General features: G+C 35.5%; 2 protein-coding genes across 7 annotated transcripts in view; both read right to left on the reverse strand.

The window, feature by feature from the left end:
- Positions 1-24084, reverse strand: part of Src64B (Tyrosine-protein kinase Src64B) — a 57975-nt gene extending 33891 nt beyond the window's left edge. The window contains exons 1-3 of one of the 3 annotated variants that reach the window (XM_036364432.2): positions 23974-24084; positions 22856-22984; positions 4300-4325 (exon numbers count right to left, since the gene is read on the reverse strand). The gene's annotated coding sequence lies outside the window, so the exon portion shown is untranslated. Of the gene's footprint in view, positions 1-4299; positions 4326-22855; positions 23002-23919 lie in introns of those variants that run through there. The other 2 variants (XM_036364433.2, XM_070112247.1) reach the window with 2 other exon arrangements.
- Positions 24085-24994: 910 nt separating this feature from the next.
- LOC106626283 (cold shock domain-containing protein CG9705) lies at positions 24995-26736 on the reverse strand. 4 transcript variants are annotated; one of them, XM_036364628.2, is made up of 5 exons: positions 26579-26736; positions 26396-26483; positions 26176-26336; positions 25869-25991; positions 24995-25811 (listed from the first exon to the last, which is right to left on the reverse strand). In XM_036364628.2, exons 3-5 carry the CDS (start codon positions 26310-26312, stop codon positions 25640-25642), a joined length of 432 nt encoding a protein of 143 aa, XP_036220521.1. In that variant the 5' UTR covers positions 26313-26336; positions 26396-26483; positions 26579-26736; the 3' UTR covers positions 24995-25639. The 4 variants fall into 4 exon arrangements, with proteins under 4 accessions (XP_036220521.1, XP_036220520.1, XP_036220525.1 ...); XM_036364627.2 differs by having other exon boundaries at positions 26176-26346; XM_036364632.2 differs by having other exon boundaries at positions 26396-26498; positions 26579-26711.
- Between the last annotated feature and the right edge of the window lie 150 nt (positions 26737-26886).

Raw genomic sequence — 26886 nt, forward strand, 5'->3', positions numbered from 1 at the left:
CGATTAGACAAACAAAGGAGAACAGAAACTCCTTAAAACTTACATTTTTAGTTTTATGTAGACCCAACTATAAATGAAGCAATAAACTTTCTTCGAACTTCTTTTTAAAGTTTCATAAAACTTCGTTCAGCATTTATTTTGATCCGGGTAATTATATTATGTGAAGACAGTTTCACCATTTTTACTACCACACTTAGTCTGTTTACGAAGGAATTACTACCGAGAAGACATTGAGAAGGTAGGGAAAGTGTTCCGAGAAATATACTTTATAGAAAACTTCACTTTGCCTGAGATCAGTAATACGCTTCTTGGCAACAACAGCAACATTCCTGGAATTTATTATTTTGCAATTAAACTTATGAATATTAAGAGATAAAGACAGTAGCCTACGTAGTAAGTAAGCTTTAGAAAAAATAAGTGAACAAATTCTTAGAATAACATTCATCAAATTGCGAAGAAAATGCCATAGCATCAACACGAACGTGCTTCTTCACGAATAGTGCAAATCAAAGTTCACAAATTGTTTTTGATATTGATAACGTGTTCGAAGTATTTAGTTCATGTAAAGCCAAGATGACAGGACGTGAGTGCATCAACAAATAGTTGACGTTATAAACGCTCCTGCACATACCATATACACACATGCACACAAAACACACACACAAAGATTGCACATCAATTTAATATATTTTATTCTTAAATTTATTTGCCAGTCACGCCTTCAGCCCTCGACGCAAGCTTCCATGTAGCACTCTGTGTGGGCATATCGTCCCGCCACTATCAAAATATGCAAATATAAATATGAGAACATTTACACTCTCATCTACATATATATACAGGGTGTATGAACGCATGTAACACGAAAGCGCTTACACCAAAGCCATCCTGAGCAAATATGTTTATGCATGTGTGTATGTGACCATAACATGTAGATATTTAAAAGCATTTTATATAATAATACTGTTAGTGCACAAACTGCCGGCGCTGTTACGAATTCATAAGCATTTGGTCCTGTATTTACGTGTATATTGCCAACAAACCTCTATAGATTACCAACAGTGCCACAAAAAAGTATGTTTCGAACAAAACTACCAAAATGATTTCAAAGTGTAAGTGCGATTAAACATTTCTTTGAGAGCGAGTTTATGCAAAGAATATACCAAGCGATTTTTGCCTATAAATTTAGAACTGTACACATTTCTATAATGCTTCTGCGAGACCCAGGACACAATTTTAACAAAATATGTATATAGAGTTCAGATTTGTATACCAGAGATGGCACTCTATCTAATCTAGTTTGTTATCTATTTTGGCTTATGCTATAATCCACTGAATAACGGTGAGTAGTCAACGGTATTTTTCTTATTAAAAGTATTTAAATTTAAATATGAAAATATTAGAATTGCATGTCGGTTTTATTTTTATTCCACACTGTACAAATGCCTTTTTTTATCTGAATGCAAGCATAATAGTTGCACAACTCTCTGCATACCAAATTATGAAATACCACATGGAAATAGGGATGTGCAATATATGAAAATGAGAATATTTTAAATGCGTTTATACACATTTGTATGCATGTTTACATACTTTCATACGAGGATGTACACATGCGTGACACAATTGCAGAGTAGTCAGTAGTTATTTGTGTATCTTGCTGGTGATTCTTCGAATTTTGTCAAAGTAATAAATTCTGTTGCATGCCGCATTTCTCGTATGTGTGCATGTGTGTGTGTGTGTGCTTTTATGGCATATTCATTGACATATTCGAACTTAATGTGTGGGTATGCCAGTTTTTCACACAATACTTAAGGTCTCTCATCATATCACATCGATTGACAAATGTCCACCGATTATCTTTACCATGGTGATGAAACCAACAGGGCTTGAAAACAGCTAGTTGGCAATTTAGTAAAGCCTTAAGAAGAACTGCGCCTAAATATTAACATGGCTCAATGATAAAGATCCCTGAAAATGCTGCTCTCCATTTGTGGAGAAAACTTAGTTGATTTTCAGCAAACTGGATGTTTCAATTGAATACATTTTTAAAATGCGTCAGAACTTTAAAAATTCTCGATATTTATAAAAGAACCAGCTGCTTATGATAAAGAGGATAGTATGGTAGAGCAGAGTTGTAACCGCCTTGGGTTTCACGGCTTCAAAAAACAACAAAAACAATGTATTTTCTTATTTAATTCTATAACATCTCTAGAATATTGTACTAAATTCTCAAGTTAAATACCAGTAATAGTTTATAAGTAACAGCTTTGAAAAATTGCGCGCTTGAGGTCAGCTATATAGTAACCTTAAACTTTAAACGCGTTTTTCTAGAAACTGTGTTTTCAAAGTCGGTTGTCAAGATTTCTCGCGAAATACTTAATCGATCTTAATGAATTTTACACAGATCCTCAAGATATCCTTCACAAGGTGTTGAATTAAATTACAATTATTTAAAACAAAAAAACGTCGAGAAATTTTCGCCAAAATTTGGGGTTTTTTTATACGTCTGCCAAAAATAAAATTTTCACTTTATTTGTTTTTTCTCGGTCCAATACCTAGTTAATGGTCTTAGCTCGAACATATATTTTTTTTTTTTTTTACTTTTTATGATCCTGTCAGAAGTTCTGCTGTCAAAGCGGAAACACCTCTTTTCCGAGGGACTGCCGAAAATGACGTCGTAATGTCCGAGTTTTGAATATTTTCGTTTGAAAATTTCACAAAATCTTTATTAAATATGTATCTTCGGAATAATAAAACGTTTGAATAAAATATTTCATTTTTTGAGTGAAAATCTGGCTGTAGATGTATTAGATATGGACTTCGAAACCATTTAATTATTAGTCTATTACACCTTTGATGAAAAGAACATTTAAGCTTGTCTTTTCTTTAAAGGTCGTTAAAAATATTTTGTGGGTACGGTGAAGAGCCGATGTTTTGGAAACATTTCAATACAGATAAGTCTTGGAAGTCTATGTTAACAGCATGCTTCCTGCACTTGTGTGATTCCCGCAAAAAAGAAATTGAATATTTTCGGGAAATATTCGAACGAAAAAAAAGTGAATGTTTTGACTTAAATGAGGCTTATTCGGTAACAAAGCTTGACCGCTTTTAATCCCATACTTTCGTGGCAGACTGTTTGCTGTAGACGACACAATAACGATTGTGCGCGTAACTCACAAGTTTAGTGTCGAGTATCATTTTATTTTATTGCAACTATCAGGTTTTCACACACTCAACAACAACAAAAGCGGCAGTTCTAAAATCACAGTTTATACTTTTGCGACCACTACTCACATACACACACATATACTTTTGTATATATATGCATATATATAAGTATGTTCATACATAAAAAATATGAGTATTAATTATTAAAAAATGTACTTTATGATGTGTTATTTTTTCAAAAGAAGTTGCCTGCGCGCTTCAGTACAAGAGTTCGTGTGTGTGTGTTGGTAGAAGTAAGCGAATTACAGCTTCACGCTTTTCCTTTTTTTACCATTTTTGGAGTAGCGTTTTCCAGACTCTTGTTCCAATATATTGTTGCTTGCTCTTTGCTTCTGTTTGGGCCTCGCTGGTGTGCCGGCTGCTCGTTGAGTTTCGTTTTGTTTTGGACTGGAGCGCAATTTAATGGCCACTTTGGCACACATGTTGAAATCTGCTCGGCATAACGCGTACAAAACAGCAGCAGAAGCACCAGCAGCGTTGTGATGAATTATTTTGTGCTTACAAGCAAACGGTTGTACAGACACACCAGTGCATAGATATAATCGGCAGAAAAACTCATGCTTGTACACTTGCATGTAGGTGTGAATACAGTGGAGGCACGGTATCATCAAAAGCATCAGCGCCAGCGATAGCATCGCCAGCAGCAGCAACGGCAGAGCGAAACAGCAAAAGTGGCTGCCACAACAACAAGCACCTCAGTGGAAACAGTAACTAACGATAACAACGAGCAATAATCCACAAACAGACAGTCAGACATATGTACATACTACTACCGATGTAACTGTTCATGAAAGAAAGCGGTTTTAAATTTTTTCTCGCTCAAATTAAGTGCTGCTTTGGTGGATTGGATGGATTGCTGGATTGCTGGATTGCTTGTTGATTGCGACAGCATTTTGCAAGACAGCATGGCTCTGATAAAGTTGGCCACCACTAAGTCTACTCAAATAAGATCAAGTAATCATAAAGGTGGTCTGATCTGCGCGTAGAATCAGCTGATTTCAAGCGAAGGTTATATGCTACAGATATATAAGTATTGAAATTTGATATTAGATTCACTTTAAGTTTACTTACCTTTTTATAAACAGTATGTTGTAAAACTGTAAAGACAAACGAGCAAAGATGTTAGAAAATAGATTATTATATATTTTTTAGAATCATATAGATATATGTATATATATTTTTGTATAATATTAAAACGGTATATATTATATGCTACATACAAAATATTTTATGCTACATACAAAAAAAATTGTTTTGGAAAGCTGAATAAAACACAGCTGACAGCTAAAACGACAGAAACGGAATAGGTAAGGGATGATCTCAGGAATGCATTGCAATCCTTTTGAATTCATTCTAATTTTGCAAGAATTTAGCTAGCATCAGGTCAAGTGTCATAAAATATGCTTTACAATTTCTATATAATAAATATTATTATACTCGTATGGCTACATACATATGAATATTTAAGTTAAACCGTTAAAGCTCAGCAGGTCTACACTAAAGCGAGTAAAATGGACGTTTAATGTTAACATCAGCATAAAAATTACATTAGTGTTAAGTACTTGAACACATACACATATGTACATATATATTATGTATACGAAAAGTAGATAAGTGCTCAATATAAAAAATATAGAAATACATAAGTTAAACAGAAGAATGAAAGCGCATAAAACATACGAAGCCCACACGCGCAAGCCAATGATAAAGGCGAGTTGCTATTGATTTTTATGGAGGAAAACACTTCAGTGGAAACTCAGCAGGCGACCGAAAAAGCAATATGAAATTGTTCATTAAATAAAAAGCAGAATATTACCAGCTAACCAACCTACATATGTAAGTATATACTTATATAGAAATATACATATGCAATGAGGATTTATTTTAGAAGTTTTAAATTAAAGAAACATGCTGAAATTTGGCAAAACAAATATTATTACTCAACTTCTCTGCTCTAAACACATGAAAACCTTTGGAGACTTAAAGCTTTGCCCGGTCAATTATGCAGTTATATAAAGGAATCAAAAGAAAGCAATGAAATGAAATTTTATTTCCTCAAATTAAAATATTCGAGTTTACTTGACACACCTTCAGCGAGCGAGTGGCGAATTTCTAGCAAAAATATATGTATGTGTGTGCGGAGGAAAGTGAAGCAGTATGCCAAAGCGTATAAATAAAGCATAAATAAAGGAATGGCCGAACGAAAGGAAGTCAAACATAAAAATCAAATGAATAAAATAAAAATGCCAAAATGTGCCGAATAAACCGGATTTGAAAGGAAGAATAATGGCAGGCTTACGCAGAGATATAGATACCCCACCCCTCCTAGCGCTGATGAGGCCTTTGTGGAGGCTTGTCTCCGCTGCTGGTGGCACTGACATTTCCAGAGTCAGCAAACACGCAAGCAGGCAGTCACGCAACTCTGTAGAATTCTATTCGCGTGACACGCATCTTGAATACATTTATGGTTTGAGTGCGAGAAGCCGTATGGACTGTGAGTGGGTGGAGAGCAAAACAATGCTGAAGAATATAGAAAAGGAGAGTGCAGAGTTGTTTTTATTTGCTATAACATTCTTTATACACATAAATACTAATGAACGCTTGTACATAGTTATTACATTCGTATAAAGTTAGAGCCAGGAAGTGAGCTTACAGTTTCTACTTATCGCATTAATGAAACTGAGAGAGCGCGCAAAAAGGTTCGATTAACAGCGGTGACAGGCAAGCGTGCAAAACTAGATTATCTGTTTGTTTAATGAATATTCAAATGATATGAAGTATGAAAAACGTGCGTGGTATGTAATGTTATACGCCAAGATATGACCTTGGTAAATTTCGAATACGATAATTTACGTATAAAAAATATATTATTCCTAATTTAGATAAATTCAAAGAAAATTTAGGCAATAACAATATTTAACACATACATACAAAATGACCTCAAATTATTACTGGACCTAAAAGGAAGAACGGACACGATACTACCGAAGCAGCACAAGAAAACAATTTCAAAAAATTACTGTGCGTTTATTGTCGTTCTGGTCTCCATTTGGTCCGCTTTCACAACGCCTAACATATATTAAGTTTGCCACGAAGTTTGTAACCCCCAGAAGGAAACGTCGGAGGCTTTATACAATGAATATGATATAAATTATCAGTATGACGAGCTGAGTTGATTTAGCCATGTGCGGCTGCATATACGCGAATTAGTCCCCCAAGTTTTGAGATACCGATCTGAAATTTTGCACACGTCTTTTCTTCCCAAAAAGGTACTCATTTGTCGGAACCGCCGTCATCGGACTACTATAGTGTACAACAAACGTACAAACTGGCATATATTGTTGTCTAAGGCAGCGCTGCAATCTCCGAGCAAATTGTTCAGATCGGACTTCTATAGCATATAGCTGACATACAAACTGATGAATCAAAAGCAGGTTCTTGTATGGAAAATTTTGTATTTGTGATTTATAGCTTCGGTACAACCAAAAATAACGTTTTTTCTTGTTTTCAAAATACCTTGATTTATCATTAAATTATTTTTCCTTCTTACTTTTGTTAATAACTTTAAGCAAACAAGGTTGAGAATGCTCCGTTCTCATATTTCGTAATTACTTTCTACCGAAGGAATGAATATTTCAAAAATTTCTTTACTCCAACACCAAATGGTAAAGCTAATAACGAAAAGCAGAGAATTTTTCTATGAAGTGTGTTTTCCTATGTTTATTCCAAAGTTAGAACTGACACTTTGATTAGCTAACGTTGTTGCAGGGCGCTGGTGAACCGATAACCCAAAAACTTTGCACATATTTATTGTTTTATTTATTTATACACCTTTACTGATAAATATTTACAAGCAAATAGAGGCTTAGTAGGTGCAATGCATATAGAAATTCAATCACCCCAATTGATATCTATCATTTTCAACGCCCACACACATGCATACATAAACGCAAGAAGCCCGAGTGTTTTTATATAAAAAATCAAAACATATACAAATCGTACTTGTATATACATTTTATGTTTGTATATATGTATGTATATCTCTTAATATGTGCAATGTTGCCTTCAATCATCTGATTATGTGCACGCCCGATTGACACCGTCATGCCGCCGAACCAGCCGATCGTAACTCGGTAGCGTTGCCATAAATTGAATACTTTATGAGTTTGCTGGCACAGCAATGACATTTTAATGCATTTGGGAGCGGGTGAGATAATAGAAATGTTGCAATAGCTGCAAAGCTAACCGAGACTTTTGTAATTTGAAAGCCACAAAGTACACCGGTGCGCAACAAGAACCATTACATACATACATACATAAATACGACAGCAAATGCCTCCCAATGCACAAACACAAATATTTTTATATTTGTGGCTTATGCATTCTTCCAATCTGGTAATCGAATAGCGAGAAATGCATAAAAGTGATAACTTTCAACAATCAGTTTTGATTGCCGCTAAAGAAAATTGATTGCCGCTGCTTTTTAATGCATTTATTTTTTTGGGTATAATTTCATTCGTATTGTGTGTAATTCATAAGAACAATAAAATGCTGCGAGCAGCAAGCAGCGAACAAGTCGTAAGTGTTCGGTTTTGGTTTTTAATTTCTTATGCATTGTCGTTTATTATTATTATTATTTTATGATTTCCTCTGCTACATGTGTAATTTTATTTCTCTAAACACTTAAGTGTACATTTCTGGAGGTTTGAATTTAGGCCCGAAATATGAACGGGGTTAAAGTAATTTATATGTTAATGGTTATGTTTTATTAACCGCTGAGAATTAGTAACTGCCGGGCGGGATTTCAGTAATGCATTTCCTCTTATCATTTCTAGCTCTCAACACTACAACTTTTTATCGTATGCCGTTATGGTTCCGTAAAAGTTTATTTATTTCGTGGCGTAATATTCACCTCTTCATTCATTCAGCAGTGTGAGGAAATATTGCTGCCGTTTGTGGGTCACAATTCTTAGTTCAATTGCAATAATAGATCAATGCATCTTTTATTTGCGTTGCAAGAATATTAATTTTGCAATAAATTTCACACAATTACCGCTATACTCGTACATATATGAATGTATGTAACATTGGTAAGAAAGTATGTTTGTCGGTATCTAGGTCTTACAAATTTACCCCATAAATTAATTTAATGACCAAATACACAACAGTACTTGCAAATAAGCCTGTAGGAAATTTAAAGAGCTTAGTACTCTTGTTGTTCGGTGGAGAGAACCAGCAGCATTTTGATTTTTGTCGTAAAAACGAGTCAATTGTGAAGTCTTTTGCGTTCAAGGTTGTCATTCCAGTTTTAATATGACATGTAGAATGGAACCAAGGTCCTTTAACTGCTTTATCGATAGTTATAAGTTTATGAAACAAATCTAAGACAGCATCAGTAAAATGCTTGACCAAATTTACTCAGATAGTATGGCTTTGGAAGACGTCTATTTAATTATCTATTAATGAATTTCTCTACCCCGGCATCGCTGTCGTCATGGAAGGTACCGGTAGCCAGCGTGCAAGTAAAGGCTTAAAACAAATTTCAATATTTCAACAAGAGCGACATAAAAGACGACGAAGTAGAGTAATACAACTATTTTTTTTCTAAAATGACACAGTGATAGCGCAATATTTCAAAGCAAGACCAAGTAATACTGGCAAATTATGTTCGGAAAACAACGAATTCAAACGAACGTGCTTTCTTGCAGGGCTTGGTATACGAGTACATAAACATATCTACGCCCGTCAAGAGTGAGTGACTGACCTGTCAATTGGGTTGTTGCAATTTCAATTCACTGAATCTATGCCAAAGAAGATTTTACGGTCAATTTACAGACAGCAATAAAGTAATCGGGTCCGATTGCTGGCAGTTTGTAGAGCAACAAAATGGCATTGTTTGCCATCAGCTGCAGAGCAAAAGTGTCAGCAAAAACTACCACAAAACAGCACAGCAATGACACTCTGGTGACAAAAGAAGCCAGCAAAGGCGTGCAAGCAGTAACTTACAACATTCGTGCAACAATCTGCAATCTGCTTGTGGATGCATTCGTGTGTGTTCAAAATTCTAAAATACATACAGAAATGCTCAAGAGTATGTGAAAATATGCTTTAGTACACACACACACCCACGAGGACGGCAAATATGCTTAAACATCATTCCGTAGCAGGCACTTGAGACAACAAGCATCTCACAGCGAGACAACAATGAGGTTGCTTTCTCAGCCGACGCATTCCTTACACCCTTCTGCTGCATCGAAATCTTCAAAAGTATCGCCACAGCAGAGCTGAACTCGCCTCAAGTCGTTTTCACAAATTTATGTACACACACAGTGAAATTTCCTAGCATACGGAGCCGCACTCCACTAAGTGCTGTGAAATTCGAAGGCAGCCGTATGCACACTTCCTTACTTCCTGCCACTGGGGTTGAAGAAGTTATGTGATGAACATCTAACAATTGCTTTTGATGCGCCAACACTATGGATCTGGTCGCTGTCGCCAAGTACATTTCATCCCCCCGACGGAAAGCCGAAAAGCGCCGTCCCACAACACCAGAACCCTCAAAGGCACTCAGGCGATGGTACAGAGGGTGGTGCGGCAAAGTTTTGTAAGCATAAATTGGAACACGAATTCCTTGAGATTATTTCGCAGATTCCGTTTTTGCTGTTTCGCACAAATTTCACAGCATATTTTCCAGCGCAATTTGTCCGACGTAGCGTACTGAGAGCGTGCGAGCACAAAGAGGTTGGCTTGAAAGTGGAGAATAATAAACACTCCAACCAGCCTGCAGCTCTGCAGAGGTCTAAATGGCTTTGCGTTGTTGGCTTTTTTTTATTTTAATTTTTATTTTGCTTTTGCTTTTGCTTTTTGTGGCATCTAGCTCATCTTTTCAACTTCACTCTAAATGTGTGTTTACAGTGAATTTCCCTGATGACTTGATGCGGTGGCTCACACTGATGTTGACGTTGAAAAGCATTTTTGTTTCAAGGCGAATTGACAGCGCCAAAATGTAGCAGCGCTGAGTAAACTGCATATGTATGTATGAATGTAGGTGTGTATGTGGTAGTAGCAGTAGTTGAAAAGGTGTCATTTAAAGTTTTGAATGCATAGTTATGAGCGCAGTGCAGTGTTCCTGAGTACGCGCATTTGCCAGGTGGCCTATTTATAATCATTTCTCGGATTGCAACTTTGTACTAAAAACGAACCCTCTATGAAAAATCATGTCAATTCCTTTAATTTTTATTCAGATTTAAATTGTCAACCTTTAATTGTTCTGCATGGTATCGGCGAGATCCTTGCAGCAAAACTGAAGCCACAATTATAGCCGAAAAAGTTGTCTCGTATTGAAGAACAACTCTCACGCTCTCAAATGCGTCACAGATAACCCTTAATCTGAACTGTGGTTTTGCTGGTCCACATCATCATAGTTTACTCCAGGTCAGGGATGCTTATGCAGTAGCTCCATTGTGTCCTATTAGCTCACAACACAATGGATTCATTTTGCTCCCTGACATTTTTTGAAGAACCAAATACAAATAATCCCAGCAACCAATAGCTTTAGCGATCAACTTAGCGAATCTGTTCTAAAATGTTCCAAATTAAAGAATATGACTTCATCGGTATCGGAACTTTTGAAAGTACTAAGGTTATAATGATACCTAATTATTTTATTTTATTTTGCAACAACTTATTCGTATTTACTTTACTTTACTTACATTTCAGTTATTAGATAACCTATACATTGTTCAGAAGCTGTATTATTTTTGCCTTATCAGCTTGATTTTGAAAAAAAAACACTGGTTCCTACTGCGAACAACTACATGTGTGTATATGTTCAAGTAATAAGTCTAGTTTATAATTTTTAAGCTTTATGGATTTTGGCCTTGAATGCGCCGGTGTTATTAAATTAGTTTTCCCTTTTTAGTTTCTCAAGTGCTGAAGTAAGAAAGTAATAAAAAGTATTGAAGTGTTATTCCAGTGCACTTCGTTCTAGGCAATTTGAATTGTAGATATGTACGAGTATGTATACAAGTACGAATATATAATATCGATAAGGTGAAAGCTCAAACCATTGGCGTGTTGCAATGATTAATGATTTGGATTATGTTTGCTTTTAAGAGGTTATGCATGGACCCTAAACGGAGCAACCCATCGTTGACTGAACATATTGACGACAGACCACACTGATCTTCTTAGGCGCACATGTGACCGAAGAAATAAGTCATCGGTTTCGATCTATCTTATTCTGACTGGCTAATATTTTTAATGCAACTAGATGAAATATTTGAACTGGTATCGAAATCGTTTGGGAAACTGTTAAAATTTATAAGAGTCTTCTATTCGTCACTTCTATACTCGCTATACTTGAGCTCTGCTCTCTAGTAAATAAAATTGTACGTGGGGAGACAACAAACAATTATCCTGTTTAGTTCAATACAAGACAGAAAAAATTCTATCATTCTCGTCAATAGAGTATGTGTATACTTTACTCTTTTCTAACTTATAACTCCTCGATTTTCATTTATGCCAGTTCTTTGTACGACTCAACCTTCTTTAAGCGCTGGGTAACCAAAAACGACTTAAATAAACGAATGTGTTTACTAGTTCTGCTGAACATAATGATGAAGTCCTTTTCTCTCAGCAAAGGAAACGGAGAATTTGTGTTCTGAACTTCACTTCCTGTTTTCTAGCTCAAAGCAACATTAAATGGTACGGATTTAAACTGTGATCAATTGAAATGCATGAAATTAATATATAAATGCATTTCACTTGTTGTCGCTGTTTATTTTTATTTTTTTTTTTAGTATTTTGTGGAAACACTTGCTTTCCGGTTAGAATGCATTGAATTGCAAATCTGCACAAAACCAGAAACTCCTTTCAATGGAAAGCATTTCAGCCACTTTATTATTCCGCCAGGAAAAGAGAAATCAATATTTATCAATGAAAATGCTACAACATTGAAACAGTTAACGGGAGAGAGATGGCAGTGTACGAGCACATATGTGGGGTGGAGCAGGCGCAACACATACGTTTATTTTCTACATGAAGATGTCCGCCGTCCGATGGCAAGGGCGAATGCAGAGAGCAAGAGCGCCAAAGGGCAGTCGTGTCAGAGGCTATCGGCTGTTCGAACTACTATAATTTTCCCTTTTTCTGTTCGATTTTATATTCATACGTATACCCGTCTATATGTATGGTGCATGCACATAGTGTTTGGAAGCAACAATGTTGATACTAGCGTTCAGAATAAAATGGAATGAAATGCAATTGCTGTCGTGGGCTTTGTGTACACACATCGACGAACATATTTATGAGGTGAACGTGTGTGAATTCTTCTACCTCACTCGATTTGCTCACATTTATTCAAGAATACTCCGTCGTAAGCCTGTGTTTGCTTCCATAAATTCCCAGCGGGAAATAGACGCAGGAATCAGGACAATGATCCACGTATTAAATGACTAATTCTTCGAAAATACAGTCATAGTTGTTGAAGAAAGTTCTAAGTTACCTTTGATCAGATGGCTCAGACATCTTTAGTTGAAATAATTATACCATAAACACAAATTAGATCTTGCTAACCTATTCTGGTTCAAAAAATTTATTACGAACTACGATAAAACTGTATGAATGGATGATTTCAGTGTTTAGTATAGATATTTGACACGAGTACATAGGGAAATTAGATAAAAAAGTTTGATTTTTTAAAAATTCGCTTTTTGTTTTAACTTCATTATACGGTCGTATTTTACGCCGCTTCTGAAGGGGTATTGATAATTAGAGTGTCGAAATATTCGCAAATGAAGACGTCTATGCAGAGAAAATTAACCGTAAGCAAATAAAAATTTCGCCTATGAAGTGTTTAAACACGAAATGTTGACTTGGAAAGAATTAGACCCAACATAATCATATACATAAACACCTGATTTATTCAGATTAGCTTTGAATTTAAATAATTAAATATTGAAATAACAGCGCAAAGGTGACTACGTCCTTTTATGCGTCAAAAATTTGCTCAATTGTTCTCTTTTCTCCGGCAAAGCAAGCAGACAGAATACTATACTGCTATAATCAAATATTCACAGCCGGGTTCCCACAGTATATTTACGAGTGTACCAAGCGCACATTGCAACGCATAGCATAGCATAGCATGTATGCAAATTCCAAGTTGCTTGTTTGGACTAATATCCTAATGAAATAGCAGAGCATTGAACTTGCTGTCGATATGGACGAAAGGCAGGCGGCAGCAGCTAGTTAAGCCTAAAAAACGGAATAAGCAGGAAGTGAAAAGTGCACAAGCTTGGAAGTTGGCTTCATACCCACACTTGCTTGCTTAATACGCAGAGTGGGGGAAGTGCAGATGTGAGACGCGAATAGACACGACAGGATAATACAGCATGAGCTCGAGCCGACCGAAGTTAGCAACAGAACGTACTGATTGCTAACGTCCAACAAACGGCGAATCGCTTCCATGTTTGTTGATAAATATATATCACTACATAACCGTAAATATAAGTATATGCTAAAATAACTGACCTAAAGAACACAAGTGACCTGAAATGGCGCATTGCAACTAAATATGAATGAACCGGTGTCAGACTTGACTTAGTATATAAACGCTAAGCATACTGGAATCAGAGGTAATGTAGGTGCATAATGTATAAAAATTACTATTTCACAAGCGTAGTTATCGTAGAGAATTTTCGTACAATACTATCAAAAATAATCAGAGCTTAACATATCTGAATTTTCAGATAGATCACAAAACAAATCAAAAATGGCTTTATATATTAGTTTACCATATTTATATTTAACACAGAGAAAATATATTAATAAATCAGCAGCATATAAGTGTCGTCAAGGCGATACCAAAAACTAAACCAGTCCGCTTTTTGTAGCAATTGAAAGTAGTCAATTAGAGTGCTCGTGAAGCAAGGAATTGCTGCAGTCAATGTCGGTCCATATAGCAGCGCTATCTTATTGAACCAAGTAGACGTCAAGCCCTTTTACACAAATTTTTGGTATAAAATACTCTTGGAATCCAAATCGAATTTTTGTGTCTGAAAATAATGCAGCCAGACAGTATGCCATTCGAGCAACTATTTGGCCGTATTTCAAGCAATGTGGGCGCACCGTATGAAACAATTAATTTTGTAGAGATGTTCAAAACCAAGTTTCAAGTGTTTAAAGCACTAAAAGTAATTATAATTATTTGTATATTTTAAAGTTTGTTGATGAAGTATTCTGCAATATCTGGCAAGTTGGCCAAAGATCTATATTTCTTTTGCAAATTTTCAACGTTAAATGTCTATAGAAATCTATTACGGTATTTGTAACATTTCGTCCTTTAATTAACGGCAACTAGAATAATTGCTATCAATTAATCTATAATACTTAATCGCACATTAACGCAGTTAAGATAATAACAAAATAGACATTACCACACACAATGCGCTATAAATAATGCATATTACGTCACACAGAATAACGGTATTAAGGGCACTCTTATCATTCCATTAGCAATTAGTTAGTCTTTTATAGCATCTGATTACTATCTATCAACTGGGACTACAACCCATCTAGTCGTAAAAAGGTAAATATGAAGCAATCAGTTCATACATAGATGAAAAGCAGTTAACTTAGCATAACGGTGACAGGATAATGTTCGCAATCTAAATAGTTGGAGCCACACAATTTATGTGTTAGTAGAATATACTTATGTAGGTGAGTAATTAAGTGTAACAATGGAAATGCCATAAAATAAAACGGCACACAAGAAATCATTACGCACCATAGCAACAAATTAGGTAAATATCTCCATCAGGGCCAGCACAAAATAGAAACGATGACGTAAAGGGAACTCAGCTCAACTCAAAAAAGTGACAGCAGCGATAAAATGCATGGACATACCCTATGCGTGGCGTAAAGTAATGCAGTATTGTAATGAATACTAATGTAAGTAGTCTCTAGATGACATATGTTCTTGTATGTAGTGATGACGTGATTTTGACAGCTCGTGGCGGCCATATTTGTTTACGGATTTGTATCAAATTGTGTCAGTGTATTCAGTAAGGTTTGACATTTCATCATGTCACGTTTCACTCTGGTACAACTTTTGGAAAATGTTCAAGATTATTATGCAAATTCACGTTCTCCGGCATCATCAGGCCTTTATTTTCTCTGCAGCAACGCTCGAGGAGCTCGAAGACAACATTCAGAGCACTATAGCTGAAATTCCAGCCGAATTGCTCCACCGGGTCATCAAAAATTGTCGTAAACGGGTGGAGATATGCAAACGGAACCGTGGTAGCCATTTGGCCGACATTTTGAAATGGCATAAAATTATCTGCATAACAAAAAAACCAGAAACCATTTTGACCGAATTAGAGTGTTTTATCTCATTTTAATGTTTTATCTGTTTTATACCCTTTATATTAAAATATATTTACATAATATATATTATTTTAGCTCGTACAATCATGTCCCGCAAAAGGTTTGAGGACAGTTTAGCTGGTATTTGATCACATAGAGAGATATTTTCGCAGTTTTCAACACCGCTGATAACAGACCTCTGAGGCTTCCCTCAAATAAATATGTGCTCATTTCTAAATAAAACTAGTTAGTAATTCCTTTCCCAACATAAAAATAAATAGTGAAAGTATTTAATAGTTTAATATTATATATGTTTCAAAAATTAAGGAGGCTGTTTTCGTAAAATTGTTTCCATCCTTGAAAATATCAACTGAGATATGGGCAAAGACCAAAAAGTCATATAGGCCATAATAATACCAAAACTTTTGTTAACGGCAGAATGAATAATGCCTACATTTCGGCGCACTGAAATAGAAAATATACGACTGAGACAAGCCGTGTAAACAGCAAAGAAAATTAGGAAAGTCATCGATTCAATATAGACTTGTTTCACAATAACTACAAATGACCATTTCGCGACCCGCTACTGTACTGTTCCAACAATGGCACATAATACCACCACTCATACTCCACCAACTCGAGGGGTGGTTACTAATCGAAATAATTTTTGTGTACAACAAAAGGGACCAACAGCAAGTGCAAAGGCGAAACCGTCTAATGGAGAGCTGCCGGCCCAGCAACTTCGGCTCAACCACTCAGTAGGCCAGTGAGTACACAGTTGAAAGCACGTCAAGTGCCACTCATAGCCACGATGAACAGAAAATGCGCGCCAATGTGGACGACAACAACAAGTAGTCAACGCTGCAATTGTACCTTCAATTGACCCTGCCAAGCACAGTTGTGCCTTTTGATTTTTTTGTTCTTCTCAACTTGATACATACGAGAATGTTAGTAGGTTTTGCGAGTTGACTTTTCCTTGTTCTTGTTGAGCTGAGCGGAGTGGAGTTGCCAACAGAGGAACAGCATGAAGTTTAGCCGCTCAACTTGAACGCAGCGCAGCAAAGTATAAAAGTAGCAATCGCTCAGTGGCACTCTTGAAGCAATCTCTTCAGCGAAACTTCCTCGACCCGACATCGCCGCTGTTTCAGCGTTGGAACACATTTTTTCATTTGTGCAATTGTCGAGGCAAAAGTACAGAAATTGTCACAGCGCAGAAAATGTAATTGATGATCCCACTAACTTCGAGCCGTGCACGGTTATGTTGCATTTGTGTACGTGCCTTGAGCTTTCCAAGTGAGTTTATGGTTGAAATCAAAGTTTCGCAGTAAGCCATTTCTCTTCGTTCCCATTCCGCGAACTTCAGTTCATTTCGCAAAACTTTAGATGAGCGATAAGTGCGAGTATTGGTATTGTTTCACAAAGTGTGTTGCAGGCAAAGGTCACAAGGAGAGTGACGCAGTATGTAGCTCGAGGTGACATGGCTGCGCCACATTTCAAATTGTCAGTAATCATTTTAATGTCGCCGCATTATAAGTAGATTGCTGGACAAGTTATTGAGTGACATCACATTATTCACTTTCTTTCTGTCATTAATTCGCCAAGGTCAAATGTCGGCATGTACTAAATTACTGTTATAGTTAAAATAGCTGTACAGCCGAGTCGTTACGAGTTTTTTTCCTATTTTTTGAGGACCCTTATAAGGGGTTCTTTTTGCACCCTTACAGTTGACAATTATTGAAAGCATAGATTTCTATGGCGATTAGAGCCCACGGTTGCCAATATGAAAAATCATTATTTAGCAACACTTCTGCATTTTCATATTCTCGAAGTGGAAAAAGGAAAGTACTCTCTCTTAATATAGACATCTGTTCAGAATAGGTGATATCCTCTGAAGAAGTGCTACGTATAATATGGTCGTCATTTTCGTTTTTGAGTTTTCATTCTCAACTCAATAGTAGTACTGCTTGCACGGCAACTTTCCATTTTTCACATATATATATATATATAATATATAGTTAGATATGATTAGACATCTTTGATGAATACTCATAGCAACGAGGTGTATGAAGCCAGTGACAAGTAACACTCCAAAAATCATCTCTGATATTCAAATAGAAAAAGAAAGTCCCTAGAATTCGTCAAAAAGCCAGCCAGAACCTGTCAAGGCTATATACGCCATGTAGTAGTTTAAGTTTCCTATCATTTTTTACTCATCCACTGAAATTTTATCTTCTACTTTCTTTGCAGTTGTTTTTATAGTTGTAACTCTTTATCAACATCGCTTTCAATTCGGGCTCACATCACTTTTGCTGCATGCGACGTGCAAGCGGCAGCGGTGACAGCAACACTTCTGTCCATTTTCCAGGTGCTTGCTTGACTGCACAGTTGCGTTCGCGCACTTTCCTCGCCCATTTATCAATAACACAGCCACAGTTGTGTCTCTTACATACAAATCGACAACGCAGCATAGCCATTGCTAGTTAATAATGATTGCTGCAACGCAAGAGCAGTCGTTGCTGTTGCTATTCGCACCGTCCTTCACCGACTAGTATTATTCTTGCCGTGTTCTTGCTTCGTTACAGTTATTGTTTATTTGATTTCATTTAAAAGCTTTTCCGCTATTTTGAATTCGTTTTGTTGCATGAACGGTTACTGGCAATTTGTTGCACGGCCTCCTCCTGCCACTTGCTGCCAGCGTTGCCAACTTGTAGGTGTAAATAGCCAAACATTAAGGTATATATACAGGCGTACACATATTATTGGCAGCTGTTATCTTTGACACCAACAACAAACTTATCGAGAGCGACAAAAGCGCAGGTGTTGCGGGCATTGCGGTGCAGTCGCGGCACGTCGCACGCCGACACGCCGAAGCGTTCGATGGCCCATGCAAAACTATCCATCGATGTGGCAAAGTAGTTACTAACCCAGTTTTACAGGCTTTTATTACTTTACCGGCATTACCGAGCAAGATGTATGAGTTTGCGGCATTAAAGTGGCGCAGCGTTGGCGGCAACCAAATGGGCAAAGGTGGAATCAGGTAGAAAGCGATACTATGATATTATAATGCGGAGACTGTGACGGGTTGGTGGTGGCGCTGCAAGCGGCCAATTTACCTTGGGGAGTTGGTGGAAATGCGAACGACACTCTTGTTGAATGCGAAAGGAAGAAACGAGGAAAGGAAGCGCAGAAAAGTTCATTAGAACGCTCTGGAAAGTTTCAAATTATTTGAATTAATTTTAATTAAGTCTGTTCTTACTGCGCACGAAACTGATAGTTCGAGCGACAGAGATTAAGAGAGAGAGAGTATTGTCAATGAATGTTTGAGGTAGCTGCCATAAACTTTTAGGTATTGTCTATGTTAACTAAAGCTCGTGGTTTTGAAAATATTGATTAAAACAATAAGTGGGGCAACATAAATTAAGAGCAAATATTGCTCAAAATTTTGTGAGTTTATAAGTAAAAACACGAAAAAGCACAGAGTTTAAAAAAGCAATGCAAAAAAATTGGCACCTACGCGATGTGTTCAATAAATATAGGGAATTTTTGTTTTTTGAAATATTCATGCATCTGTCTACTTTTTTGTTGTCCCCTTCAAAAAATTGTGCTTGTGCAACGACGGCTCTTTAAAGTTCTCTTTTGTTTTTGGAAATAGAAAAAAGTCACACGAAGCCATGACTGGCGACTATGGACGCCGGGTCTACAGCATTGTTTTTGGCCAAGAATTCATGAACAAATTATTTGATACATTTTTTTAAACAAACGGACAGACAACAAACAAATCTAACCTTAGCGGCTGCTACAAATATAGTAAGCAATGAATACAGCTGAATTTTTTATCGTACCTCAGGGGCATGTACATCAACATAAAAAACAGTTGACAATTGGACTCTCCAAACTCGTGAAATTTTAATTTTAAAATTCCCGTTATTTTTTTTTTAAGACATCTCGTATATTTTTGATGGGTAGTCCGACAATTCAGTTCTTTGTGCTTCAGGCAAAACCTAAGACACTCAATGGCCCTAAATGCTATAATACACGGATATTACATATGAACCAAAAAAAATCTAAGATTGCTTTGTATATATGAACCTCTTCATTTATAAACCAAACATGCATAAATTTCAATTTATTCGCTAAATAATGTAGAAAGTATTGAATGCGTAAGCTTCTTGTAGCTCAATAAAAAGTGCGCCGCACTTGATGAGGACGGACCACAATAACGGCGTGATATCACACTGTTTTTCTTTATATTTTATAAAACGGCAATGGATCCTGCACAGTTCACTCCTCAACTCGACACAATAGTTGACATTGCACCATATTTCGTAGCTGCAAACAATGCAAAGAACAAATACGCCAGCTTGCCACGACAGCAATTACAAGCATGAAGCTAAACGCTCATAGAAACAGTAAACCGCGAAATTGCTCATGAAAGCAAGTGAAAATACAAATTATTCCGTTCACACGACAGTCGGGTCTAAGTCGCAGAGTTGAAGAAGGTATTGTTTCAAAAGTTTTTCTTTCCAATCGATGTGAAACATAGAACGCAAAATTTTTTTTGTATTAAAAGGGAGGGGAAGAAGAATAAATTAAATATGCCCCATTTTTTTCTTGATTTTGACACGAAATGCAGCACTGAAAACGAAACTCTAATCAGAGCGAAAATATGTTGCGTCAACACTTTTGCGAGTTACTGTATGTATATGCCTATGTCTATTTACACTAGCAATATGTGTGCAACACATTGTGGCAACCAGGCAGGAGCCAGTGCAAAGCATTGTCGCAGCTATTTTTAGGAGCAAATATTTAAAACAACGCCAAGGAATGGGCGCTCGAGCGACGTCTCACACAGGAGGTGCTGATAGACGTGCACCAAATGTGAGTCAAGTGTGGCTGCGACTTTTTAGAACCCAAGCGCAAACTGAGATACGAGTATAACGATGCAGATACGTAAAGTGACTAAATAAGAAGGGTATCATTTGTGTACACAAATAATATGTAATTTCTGTATAGGTGTATGTATGTATATGTACAAATGCAGCGGTAATATGCATTTATGGCAGCTACATAGACCAAATAGCAGCAGGCCAATGACAGATAAATAAACATACACACAACACTAGAGGCGCACATAAAAGCCGCGGCTAGGAGAAATATCGAACTGCCGTGGAGCAACATAAAGTTAAATACAGAGGGCTTCGGGGAAACTAAATAAAATGGAGATGAATGGGCTCAGCAGCAACTCGTACAAACAAAGTCGTTGGTGTGATAAGACAAGCAGTGAGCAGCAAAGGTGCATGTGTACATAGCTCATACGCGTCCATACATACAAATGTATGTGGGTGTGGGTGTTCACGACCGCGGCAAAGCAACTTCAAAAGCAAATGAGATATCATCTAGTCAATGTTTGCCTATCATAGTGCGTGTAGCAAGCCACAATGTTCGTGTATCTCCCCACGAATGGTAAACAAAGGTCGAGCAGCATATAAAAAGTATTAGAAGTTGGAGCTGTTATTTATAGCATTAAATGTTTAGATTCTGATACTTTTAAAATGGAGCAAAAGCATGGTATGCATCCAACAACATACATTACAGTGCTTGCTGTCTTTACTTTGTAGCACGCCACTTTAACCCTTATATAATGTTCACCAAACAAAAATACTGATTTTTCAAAAATTTTATGTAAACCATGTTAACTAATAAGTATTTATGTACTCTCAACACTTTTTGGTCATTTACATTTTCTGTTCGAAATTATGATAATGCAAAATTAAAAAACTTTTAAAAGTAGCCTCAAAATGAATTTCATATGAAATGTAAACAAGGAGTAGATTACCGTGATTTTTAAGCGATCAAGGCCTGTCGACTTTGTAGATTCTACAAAAGTAGTTGAGAAGTGTTTTGTATCGCTACAGCAACAAAAATTTAAAAATTCCAACAGGAGCTTTTTTGAAAAAAAAAAACTGAAGTGAAATATGATGTTTACCACAAGGGTTAAATACAAATAGAGACAAAAGCAAACAAAATTTGAAGCTAATGCCCAAAAACACAGTGTATACATACATATAAAAGTGCTTATAAGGAAAAACCTAATAAGCAGTAGAACTCCAATATATAAAGCATATATATGCAGTTAAATACCTACACCAGACATAAACAAATAAAACAACTATCTACTCTCAATTCTCGAAAATAGTGCATTGACTTATTTATTGATACGCAAAGCAAGAATCAACAATAATAGCTACAGCAGCAATATGCTGTAATGGCAAAGAGCTAGAAACGATAAGAGAAAATGTAGACATCAAAAAAGGTTGCAACAATTATTCAACGCTTACAACTGTAAATTCTTTATGCGCTTTTCCTTTCCACATTCTCTTCATGACTTCTTCAGTCCCTCATTATTTGGAGGCTTTTGATTGAATTAATTTACAAGCAACAAGAGCCCATTCGTCTACAACTGCAATAACAATGCGTTCAATTGCACCGAAGGCAGCTGTGCAGTAGCTGCGATAGGAGCAGCTGTAGCCGGAGCAATAATAAATAAAAGTATAAAATACGAACTGACATTATGACACCATTATTATTTGATGCAAGGCATTATTAAGTGATGCGTGCAAGTGTTTTGCCTTCAAATGGATTTTATAAAAGAAAATTGTATGCGCTCAATGCATATGTGTGTCTGTGCAGTGAAAACACATGTGAGGATCACTAACCGTTACTCTAGCTATAGCGAGAATGACATACGAATGTGCTAGAGCGCTGAGAACACAAAAGCCGTGCTTGGCCAACGATTGTTTTTGCAAATTATAGATTTCAAAGTGATTAATATAGCACAAGTGGCATCTTTGTTAAATTGATTCTAAATACATTATTATAGAATCATTTTCAGATGCTTACACCATGAAATTTTCACGCTGCGAATTTGTAAATATGTAAATCAATGTAAATATAGTATGATTATATACATAAATCACACAGCCATGAAACAAAGCAGCCTGAGTTGGTGGCTTTATTTAATGGTTGATATTAGTTATTGCCATTTAGCAATCTTGAATGTTGAATTTATGATTAAAAATGTAATGTTATGAGACAAATATGTTTTCATATAGTTATTAAGCTTTTAGACTATGGTAAATATAATATTTTACAATTAACGAGTTTTAAGGTCTGTGAATCTGGAATAAGTAATTAAAATGTGCGGCTAAATACAGTTACCTATATAGGTATATAATTAGATATGTATATGATTTCTACTCACCTCAAATCTACAACACCGAATTCTCCTCGCTTACACAAAACCAAGAGCACTAATGACTTTCGACGACGTCAAAGACTTTTATTCAGTCATGCCATAGTCATATTAAACGCGATATAGTGAAAATGTTTACTAAGCATAGAAGCAAATATTGTTGTCATATTAAAATTAGCTATTTAGATAAAACATATTTTGTAAAAAGCCGAAGCGCAACACTTTAACACATTCGGCACAAAATACTTTTTATTACATAAAATTTGTTGTAAAAGCATTAATATATTTTCAGTTAAAAAATATAAGACAATTTCCTTGCAAAATATTTGTATAAAATTAAATAAAAATGTTTGCCATTTTATAATTTTGCATTAGATAAATTAGGCTTTGGATATTTTTAGTGTAAGCCGACTAATCACACTAAAATAATTGAGAAGTATTTTTTCTGTGTCAAATTATCCAAATTATTCTCATGCAACTATTTCGCGAAATACATATATCCTTATGTAGAAAAATATTATTCATAAATAAAGGTATATAGTACATGTCTACATCGTATATGTATATTCAGAGGGCAGAAAAGCATTAAAAGTGGGAAGTAACGTAAAGAAACGAGCCAAAGGACATAGACACAGGCACACGCATAAACATAACAGAAACAAAGTTATGGCCGCTGCAACGGTGGATGTTGTCTGGAAAAGCACAAATCAACAGCAAACGCTTTTTTGTACATGACAAATTCAGTAACGGTATTGGAAATGTTAGTTCCTGCCAGCACTTGTGGACAGGATAAAAAGATAGTATTTGAAAATACAAAGCAACTTAAATTTATTAAAAATAAAAACTTTTCGAATTTTTTTCAACACAAAATTTCGTCAATTCCCAGCATCAAAAAGGGGCGAGACCACACAAACACTTTTCTCAATTCCTTTATTATTTATCTTTTCGGTTTTTACACTTTATGCTGCGTTTTCGTCGCTTTCACACTGCATTGCCACAAATATTTTCAACATTTTTTTCATTGCACGGATTCTCATATAATGTTTCTTTATTCCATATGTAAATAAACTTACGAAACAGTATTACACTTTTCGCATAGATATACTTATAATAGCTCTTTTATTTACTTTTTCCTTTAATTAACAATCAGATTAAACAAGTTTTCATGTTTCCGCTATTCACCAACACAAAACGGGAAAATTTTTCACGCACCACACAAACCGCACACAGAGACTGAACAAAACAGCGTTGCCAATCTCTTGCTCACAATATTTTTGACACCATGACATTAGCCTCAAAATGTAGTTGCCGAACATTTCGTTTTCAAAACAAAATATTCTTGCATTATTTTATAATAAACTGAATTTGGGTAAAAAATAATAACATTTTGCTAGAGCAAATAAAACCCAAACATAAACAATTGATTTATTTAGCTTCGGTCTGTCCATATAAATAAAAGTAAATAGAATGCAATGCAAACCGTGCTACATGATGACGGATGAGTATGTTTAGTGATGGTTGAGTAAATTGCAGCGTTGCACGAAATGATATAATTTTCTTTACGAGTATATATTAGTATATTCTTTTATCATAACTAATATTTAAACGCATTTGTGCTATCAACAAATATGCATTGAACTTTCCGATGAAGTCTTCAGATTTTCAGTAAATACACATAGTAAATTCCGACAATGTTTATCAGACGTTTTGGTTGAATTTCGGATCTTGATCCAATAGAAAAGTATTGAAAACTATATCATTCTTAAATTCAAATAGGCTATTGAAGTTAAAAATAAAAGTTAGTTTCCTTTATTTATTTTTATTTAGTCAAGAAAAGTAGCATAAAGTACAAATTCTATCTATGTATGGTATGTAAGCATGATTGTTTTATATGAAAATTATATTTAGAATTTCAATTAATATTAGAAATTATTAAATTAACCTGAATCATTCAACAAGTTATGTAGATATTTAATATTAATATTTAAGGTGAGGTTTAACTGAATATTGAATTAAAAATGATAAACGATTAGATAAATTATTCGAGACACTCAGATCAAATTCATAAAACAAGATTAAAAATGGCACCAACTGATATCAAATTATAACCAACAATTTTAGTCCGGCAGCAGCGAATAAAAGAAAAAATAACCTTGCCAATTTTGTTTTTATTTGTTTACTTAAACGATTCTCATTTGTTGTTGTATAGTTATTACTCCTGCACATGTATTTATACTGGACGCAATTGCCTTCCGTTATTGACGCTTTATTATAATTGCAATGTTGAACATAAACAACACACATGTATGTTCCTTGACCCACGCCGCAGATTTATATTATACTATAGATATTTGATTGTGATACGGTTTAGCTTAACAAACAATGGATTACATACATATATTTCTTACTTTCAAAACAGAATTTCTTTGAATAAGAGCATTTAAATTTCGAATTGCGGATGTTCCGGTTTTAATTAAGATATTTCCTATAATTTGTAAGAAAAAAAAATACAAACTATGTGTGCTTTGTTCCCTGCAGTTTAGAGTTATTTTTTAATTGAATTATTTTCGATGTATTATTTCTACGGTCGCTCTTATTGTTTTAGTAAAAGGTGTAAAATTTTATTTTTAAATGTGTGATCTGCTCATATAAAATTTGTTAAACTCCTAATTTAATGGCAAATTTAGGTCTTTCTAAGAAATATTGAACTATACACTTATTATTACCACTGGCCAAGGATTTTTGTGACATGAAAAGAGTGTACAATTAATAAATTGCCACTTCAGCAACACGTTACTGAGCAGGGGAATCTGGGTAGACGGGCTCCTCCCACTTATGGTGCACTTCTGGTGTTAAGTTGATAATTTGTACATGTACTGCTTGGTGTTTTTCGAATTTTGGCGGAATCGCGCATAGGCGGTACCTTACTTCATCACCTTGTTGTGGCACATATTCACCATCAATACTGCAATTTGATTTCATGTATTGTGTGTAAAGACCTCGAAATAATGTTTTAACTTACTCGGAGACATGACAGAAGAGTTCTTCACCGCCTGATTTCGGTGTGATGAACCCATGTCCCTTCGAACGACTAAATGCCTTAACGATTCCTGTTTCAATTGGATTTTCTAAAGCACGAGCCGACCTGTAAGTATAATATATAGATATATGTACATCATGCAAAATTCTTTCCAAAAAATATTAAAGTGTAATTAAAAAAAGCTGCAAAAAAATAATGGAGAATTATGATGAGATAATTGTAATTAGATTTATATATGTAAATCTTTACACATTTCCTCTTGAAAATGTATTCTTCAACATTAACTCACGTTGAAGCAGTGCGTGTGCGCTTTGTAATAATAGGACTGGGAAGCTGCAAAGTTAGATTTGGACTGTGCGCACTATGTTGTCGATTAGTGGGGGGTTTGCCAGCCGCATCTTTTTCCGGTGTATTTAACTGGGACATATTTTCGTTCCGGTTGTTTTACTTCTATAAGATGCTAATTCTAAAATATTAAAATTCTTTTTGTACAGAGCAACAAATCTTACTGTCTGAAGGCGAGGTAGAGCGGAATGTCAGCTTCAAATAAGTACCCAAAATCTCAAGATAGGCGGCGTTGAGGCGGGTGTGTCAGGCCTGAGAAAAGAAAAACTGAAGGTTAGCACAGTAATGTTTGCTTGATTTTACTTATGTATTGATTTAATTTATGTATTGAACAGTAATTCACTAACTTTAATAATTTCGATCGAGAAATAACGGAAGAATGTTGAGAAATTCCAATGCAATTAAACTAAGCTCTGGGCTTTTTTGCGCTGAATTTGACAATCGGCTTTGCGAAATTACTTCGAGAATGTTGCCGTGTTGCTGTAAAAGTAAATAAGACACTAACGTCAAAATTTAATATTTTTTCCTAAAGAAATGTTTGAGGTCGATAAAATATGTTATCTTTAAATCCTTATATATTTAAAAAAACTATTTAGATTTATCCCATTATTTTAAATCCTTATATATGATAAAGAATAATATATGATATATATTA

Source organism: Bactrocera oleae, chromosome 6 (assembly GCF_042242935.1).
Source record: "Bactrocera oleae isolate idBacOlea1 chromosome 6, idBacOlea1, whole genome shotgun sequence".
In the NCBI taxonomy this organism is placed as follows: domain Eukaryota; kingdom Metazoa; phylum Arthropoda; class Insecta; order Diptera; family Tephritidae; genus Bactrocera; species Bactrocera oleae.